Here is a 6806-nt window from a genome sequence, read left to right on the forward strand (position 1 = left end):
ATCAGGTTTTGCTTGTCTGTAATAAGTTTGAGCAGTATGTATATATTTCACGGATGTGTCTAGGGCATGTGCCGTAGTTATTGCACATTCAAGCATAAAAACAAAAAAACAGGAAAAAAATACTAACACGAATCTTTGTATATGATCAATGACATAGGATTTAGATGTGCAAAATACATACTTATGATCTACTCCCTCCGTTCTAAATTATTCGTTACAGAAATGGATGTATCTAGAATTAAAATACATCTAGATACATCTATACCTGCGACAAGTAATTCGAAACAGAGAAAGTAGAAGTATATTGCATATTCAAGTTGTATGTCATTAATTTTACATGAAGATTCGTGCACATATTTTTTCTTTTTCTTTTCTTTGGATTAATTACATGCCGAGCCAAGTTCAAAAAAAGAAGGAGAAATAAGCTCTTGCCGAGACAGAAACGCGAGCGCCGTCGCGCCCCCCCACCCCGACCCAAAATTCCCCTTGAAGCCGCCGCCGCCGCCGCCTCCTCCATCCCCGGCTGCCTCCCTGACCTGATCCACCGCGCGGCCGCCAGCCCTAGCTGCCCCGCCCCGCATACCCCCGCGATCTACTCTGAACTCCTCTAGGTCTAGGGCATAGCCTCCTCCGGCGCCGCCTGCCCCTGTTCCGAATCAATGGGCCGTCATCGTCCTGGTCAGGATGCCCCACCACCACCTCCTCCACCTCCTCCTCGTCTGGCTCCCCTTCCAACGCATTGCCAGGTACAATCTCAGCCACCCCGACCCAGCCCCAGTGTGCCTAGCCAGAGAGATACACTTCCTTCTGATTCGGTTGAAATCGGAAAGAGCCCTCAGAGTTATCTTTATGATCCCTCTACTGAATCTCGAGTGATAGTGACACCACAACCAAGACTGGTCTAAGCAAGCGTGGTCATCGATTTCATAATTCGCACTTTGTGATAAGGGTTTCTAGCAAAATAAACAACTTCTTAACTTCTGCTACTGTATGCTGTTTTTACCAGGGTTTCGAGCAGTGGTCGCTTTTCATTGGAGTCACAGTCGGATTTTAGCTCAAATAGGTGCTATATATTATAAGTTGCATCCAACATCATTTAGTGAAACCAGTAGACATAAAACGATTATCTATACTTTGCAATTTTCCACCATAATATACTGACCAGTTTTTGTTGACCTGCCAAGATTCGAATTACTATCGCTGGAAGAGGACGATGATGATTTACCGTCTGCTTCTGACTCATCTGGCGGGTATACTTATTATTACCATCTTTCTCAATATTGTCGATATTTAGTTTACCCAAATGACAGTGTGAACGTTATTTATCATTGTTTTCCTCTTTCGCATATCTTTCTTCACCCATTTTAGCCCTTAACCTTGTTGGCTCATTTTAGGCATGGTGCTGATAACAATGATGAACGAGATAGTGGTGAAGCTGCTGTTCTCGCTCGTCAACATAGGTAATTCTTTGGTTCTAGTTTAGTGTGAGAAGTACTATGCAGTAATGATTGTTTGAAGCCCCTCACTTTGAGTTCGTGGAATTCTGAATGTTTCAGTTAGATCAGGTCTTTTTCTACGCAAGTGAGCACTGCAACTAAATCTCGGCATGTCAAATGAAAAATTATTCAATCACTTGATTGTTATTTTAAACAGCACTGTACAGCGATTTGCATTTCCTTATATCTCTATTACTCACCGAAAGTGAAGGAGAAGTGGACTATTCACGTTCATACTTCTATGGACAATTGAGCGCAAAGAAATATTGTTTATTAGGACAGCGTTGCTCACAAATTTCGCCCAGGCATGGTAATATATAGGCTGCAAGTTAACAAAGTATGTAACAAACAAGACACTAACTACCTACAAACTCAAAAACACTCCAATTATGCCCACAACCAGATGTTGATCAACAAATGTGGGCAATATGCTTGGATGAAGCTTGGGGCTCATAAGCAAGCACACCGTAAGCTCCCCACGAAAGAACTACAAAAGCAGAAAATGCAAGAGATTAAAAGATAGGATCAATAGATGAGATAAATAATCCAAGATAAACAACTTAAGTGGACTCTTTTTTAATCGGTATTTGATAGCTAATTAAATTGTTTACCTTTGACCTCTCATATTCATCAGCCACCTACTTATCAAACTTGCTTTGTCATCACCTGGTTCCATGTGTAACATACTCACTGAACACGTCTAAGCTTGTGGCAATATCTTGCATTCTCCGGCTTACTTTTGAGGTCAAAGAACTCCGGCTTACTTTTGAGGTCAAAGAACTCCGGCTTACTTTTGAGGTCAAAAGAACTTATTTGTGTTCAAGAAGTGGCTGCCCCATACAACTTCACCTCCATTTGGTTGTCACACTCCTGGTCTGGCCTTGCCCCATCAAACACACATGCATTATGATGGCTCCAGTCGCGCCACATAGAGTATGACGAGCGGCCTCATTCTTATAACATTTCCCATCACTTGGTCAGCAACAGAGGCTAACCATGTCTTGAAATCATCATTTGCGGTCGACGTGATATTCTGCATGCAGTAAGGAGATCAGAGAAGGTTTCATCTTGCTGATCACAGAGAAGTCACCGTGCCTCACTAGCTGGTTAGCAATCCGACACGTTTGCCAGTTCAAAGAAATTTGTATGTGGGACTGCTATGTATAACGGAAAGGCTAAAAATCTGACGTCAGATTTTTACACATGGCAAATCAAATGTTTTTCATGGCAATATATGTTGGCGCGAGGATGGCAAATTTAGTTTGCAAGCACGGCAATTTCCTGGCAAAAAAAAAAAGAACTGGGGTGAATTTTCCATGCTCGTCAGCTAAACTTGCCATCCTCGGCAAACATAATTTGCCATGAAAAACGTTCGATCTGCCATGCCTAAAAATCTGATGTTCCCTAGATATCTCATATCTGGGTCCATGTGTAATGGGTGAAGTACTACCAAGTAGTCTTTCTGTAGTCGTCCTGCATCCCGATCGGAACGGGAGCGCTGCCGCTCGATCTGAAGCCAAACGTGCACAGAGGGTTTGACGAAAAAAATATCGAACCGTTTTTCTTCACTTACTGAGGACTGCGGGTTAAATTAGCCAAACACAGGGACTATTGTGTAAAAATGCCGCGACGGTGAGCGGACAGAAGCAATAGCCGCTTTATTTAACAAAAAAAGTAAAGATAAAGATTTGCATAATTCTCTTGTAAAAATATTTGTTACTCGTTTATCAAATAGGGTGCTTTTATGATTGATTATTCTCCTAAAATTGTTCGGAATCACTTGCAATCTGTTTCAGTTCTAATGATGGTAGTGACAATGATGTGGATATCGGAGATCCTTTTCTTACCGATAGATTTGGATATTTGACAAGTTGGAGGTTGAGTGATTTGGAGGCAGCAGCAGATAATTATCTTGAAGATGAAGAAAGTGAAACAGAGGTAGAAGAAAAGAAATATTCCAAAAAGGAAATGCTAAAGCGTGATGCGGACCGTAAGAAACAGTACATGGAATATGCTTTACAGAAATATAACAATGACGAGGATCTTGCTGGGGTTTGTGCTCTTTCCTTATAAATTCGTAATTCTTTATTTCGAGCACATTTCCATGTTTTAATCTGAGAAATATTTTCAGGAGATGCGTTTTGTGTTTGATGAAAGTAAAGATGAAGTTTTCATTATTGAAGGAAACATGAACTTCTATGAACACTTCAACTTTACAGCTAAGCAGGCTGGTTCCACTGTTCTATTCTTTGCTGAAGTGATCCCAGACGAAGGAGAACTGTGTGATGTTCTTTGCTGCAAGCCTTTGGATTCTGATGACAATGGTATGCTTTCTTAATTGACTACTAGTCATATAGTAGTGCCATATAACGGGTTGCATGAAATGTGCTGCTTTGCATTTACTAATATGTTAGGAACTGTTATTTGATGAACTGCTTTGCCTCTAGTTTGCATAGTCAATCTATTTATATGTACTTGCCGTGCTTGGATTGGATTTGTTAATCTTGGATATATAAAGCCATACAAAGTGACTCCTTAAGTAGTAGTATTACTGTAATTCGATTAATACGAATAGCTGAGCAAGTTTTTGTGTGTAAATTTACTACTGTTGTCTGATGTTTTGTCATGTGGGGATCAACATACAGCAGGTGTGGCGTAGATGGTTAGGTCTCCTAGATCTGCCACCTTACCAGTTGTTGTTTTCATATCTAGTCAGGATATGTGTCTGATTGGTACTCTACTTGATTTGTTCTTAGGCAAGAGCCTTACATAACATTGAATCCCTGTGCGTGTCAAAAAAATAGATACAGTTTTATTTGTATTCGAGTAGAGTCTTGCCTTAAGCCACCCTTCACATAAGGAGTCAATCACCATGTTTTGAATCTGTTATCTTCGGTTCTGTTTGCCGGTGATGACACTTCCGCTAGCGTCTAGTCGGTCCTCAAGCTCCTACTGGTGTGGGATAGGCTCTCAAATGAAGGAGCCATAACACCATGGTATTGGAGAGCATTATGTCTTGGCTTTGTGTTACAATGATCCATGGACGTCGCATGGAGCTCTGGCAGAACAGTAGGGTACTGCCCGCCAGCATCAACAGCAGGTGCAGGAGCGCATCGGCTATTTGGTCACCTGGATGGCACACTTCGGAGTCCATTGCCAAATCTTCCAGTTCACTGCGCACCGGGCTTGAATAAGGCTGTTCCCCTGAATCCAGTTCACCTTTGCACTCTTCCAACATCTAGAGGCAAAAGGGCATTCAAAATACAAATGGTCACGTGTCTCAAGTATCCCCGAGCTGCAAAGAACACAATTAGAATTGGAGTCTAGGTGCCAATATGCCCTCTGATGATTATAAATATCTGGTGTGCAATCTGTCCATAATCAAAGCCAGGCAAAAACCTTATGCTTGGGCTAGCACTTGCTCTTCCAAATCTTGGGGAAAATCGGGTCTGCTTGAAGACCATCAAACAGAAATTTATACAGTAGAAGTTAGCTGCAGGACTTAGCAAAACTAACCCTGAGCCCCGTAGCCTTAGCGAAATCCTCCAAAGTATTCATGAGAATCTGCATCCGACCAGATGAACCATTCATGATAACCAAGGTATCGTCTGCATATTGAACTATAGGAAAATCATGGCCGGGGATGTCAAGAGGAGCAGAGAGATGGCCACTCCTAAAATGATTATGTATCATAGATTATTTTGTTTATATGTTGGAAGCATGTATTTCGTTTTCCAACTTCCTTTACCAGCTGGTGAAACGGGCTAAATCAGGATTCCAGTTCTACTTAACATTCTGGTAATAGTGGAGAACACAGAGTTATATCCTGTTATTCTTGTTAACATTCTGGTAATACCATGAATGAATACCATGCATATGTGCGTGTTCTTTTACTTTCAGGAAATAATAATATGCATTGGGAAGTCTAGGATTTTACAATTCGAAAACCTAAGCATCCACCATATATTATATGAAAAGTGCTATGTATTTAGTGAGATAAGCAAGAGCAATCAATATATTTTCTCTGGCTATTCTCATTTCAGCTCGCTGCCCAATTGTGTAGTCATGCCGTCTATCTTCACACAGTAGCTATGATGTTGTAGACCTAAGTTTTGTAGCATATTGCTAAGTCATAAACTTAATATATTATTAAGATTTATATGCTTCAAATCATTCTCTCTTACGTCATGATATTGAAAAATGAAGTCAATATTTTTGTTTTTGAAGGACATTGCTTTGGTTGTAAGAATCAAGGTTCTGTGGACTTGAGGCATCCAGCTGGCGGAAGTTTGTATGTTGGAGGTCATGTGGATTGCGAGTTCCCATTTATGTGGGATAGTATCAGTGAGGTACTGTAAATCAAGTGACGTCTTTTTTCCCTGCTGTTTTCTTGCTACAGTTTTTCTATATACTGCATATATTTGGTTGTATATGTAGGACATGTATAATACGTCTTATGCATTTGATTGTATGTCACATTTTCAGGATGACTCTGACTGAGGGAAGATTTCCTAGATGGCCATAAAGAATGTCTGATGGGGTTGTTGGTCTTCAATTATTCTCACTTTAACGTCCATGTGATGCTACTTATACTTTGAAAGGGCATGTATAACACCTTGCACTAGCTATAATTATACTTTCATAAAGCTTGACTGGGCCCATGTATCTTGCAGCGTGACTGGGCCGCACACCGTCCGATTTGTTTGAGGCAGCATATGCAACCATTCATAGATCCTTTCTCTTGTCTCGTGGTGGTATTCTGTGACCTTTTAGACATGTCTTGTGTGAAAATTTGGAACTATTGACCAGCAATTGTTTTAAATATTTTAATATTTGCGCTCACATTCATAGTTTCGTCTTTGGAAGTACTACTATTAGAGTATTTTAATCTAAGGATGCCACTACGCAGCGGAGCCGCACCAGCGCCTTCTCATGCGGCAGTTCTTCCACATGTATGCAAACTAATACATCAGCGTGACATCAACAAAGATTCCTTTAATTTTAAATATTAAGAAGTTTTGTCTAATACTTTCTCTGTTCGAAAATATAAGTCTTTTTAGAGATTTCAGTATGGACTATATATGGATGTATATAGACTTAGTTTAGAGTGTAACTAGCAAACATGCCTTGTGTGTTGCAATGGGATAGAAAAAATTACCTCATACACACTCTTGAGACATCCGTAAATCTCTTGAAATCTTGCACGATGCCACATGAAAAGCAACATGATAAGTGATGTTGCGTCTAAACATAAAGATGTGATGATTTTTGAAGTGTATTCAAGGTGTTTTCAATTTATAGACAATAAAA

General features: G+C 40.3%; 1 protein-coding gene across 2 annotated transcripts; it reads left to right on the top strand.

Annotated features, from left to right (window-relative positions):
- Nucleotides 1–431: 431 nt before the first annotated feature.
- On the top strand, nt 432–6301 carry LOC125512798. 2 transcript variants are annotated; one of them, XM_048677876.1, is made up of 8 exons: nt 432–746; nt 1007–1063; nt 1185–1250; nt 1395–1460; nt 3293–3548; nt 3628–3820; nt 5724–5845; nt 5982–6301. In XM_048677876.1, the coding sequence occupies exons 1-8, from the start codon at nt 685–687 to the stop codon at nt 5994–5996; spliced, it is 837 nt and encodes a 278-aa protein (XP_048533833.1). In that variant the 5' UTR covers nt 432–684; the 3' UTR covers nt 5997–6301. The 2 variants fall into 2 exon arrangements, with proteins under 2 accessions (XP_048533833.1, XP_048533842.1); XM_048677885.1 differs by lacking the exon at nt 1007–1063 and having other exon boundaries at nt 433–746.
- Nucleotides 6302–6806: the final 505 nt, after the last annotated feature.

The sequence above is a fragment of the Triticum urartu genome, chromosome 1 (assembly GCF_003073215.2).
Source record: "Triticum urartu cultivar G1812 chromosome 1, Tu2.1, whole genome shotgun sequence".
Lineage (NCBI taxonomy): Eukaryota > Viridiplantae > Streptophyta > Magnoliopsida > Poales > Poaceae > Triticum > Triticum urartu.

Coding starts and splice junctions, on each gene's coding strand:
- LOC125512798 (XM_048677876.1), top strand. CDS start 685: ATGCCCCACCACCACCTCCTCCACCTCCTCCTCGTCTGGCTCCCCTTC. Junction 1,251..1,394: donor GCTTCTGACTCATCTGGCGG/GTATACTTATTA, acceptor GGCTCATTTTAG/GCATGGTGCTGATAACAATG. Junction 1,461..3,292: donor GTTCTCGCTCGTCAACATAG/GTAATTCTTTGG, acceptor AATCTGTTTCAG/TTCTAATGATGGTAGTGACA.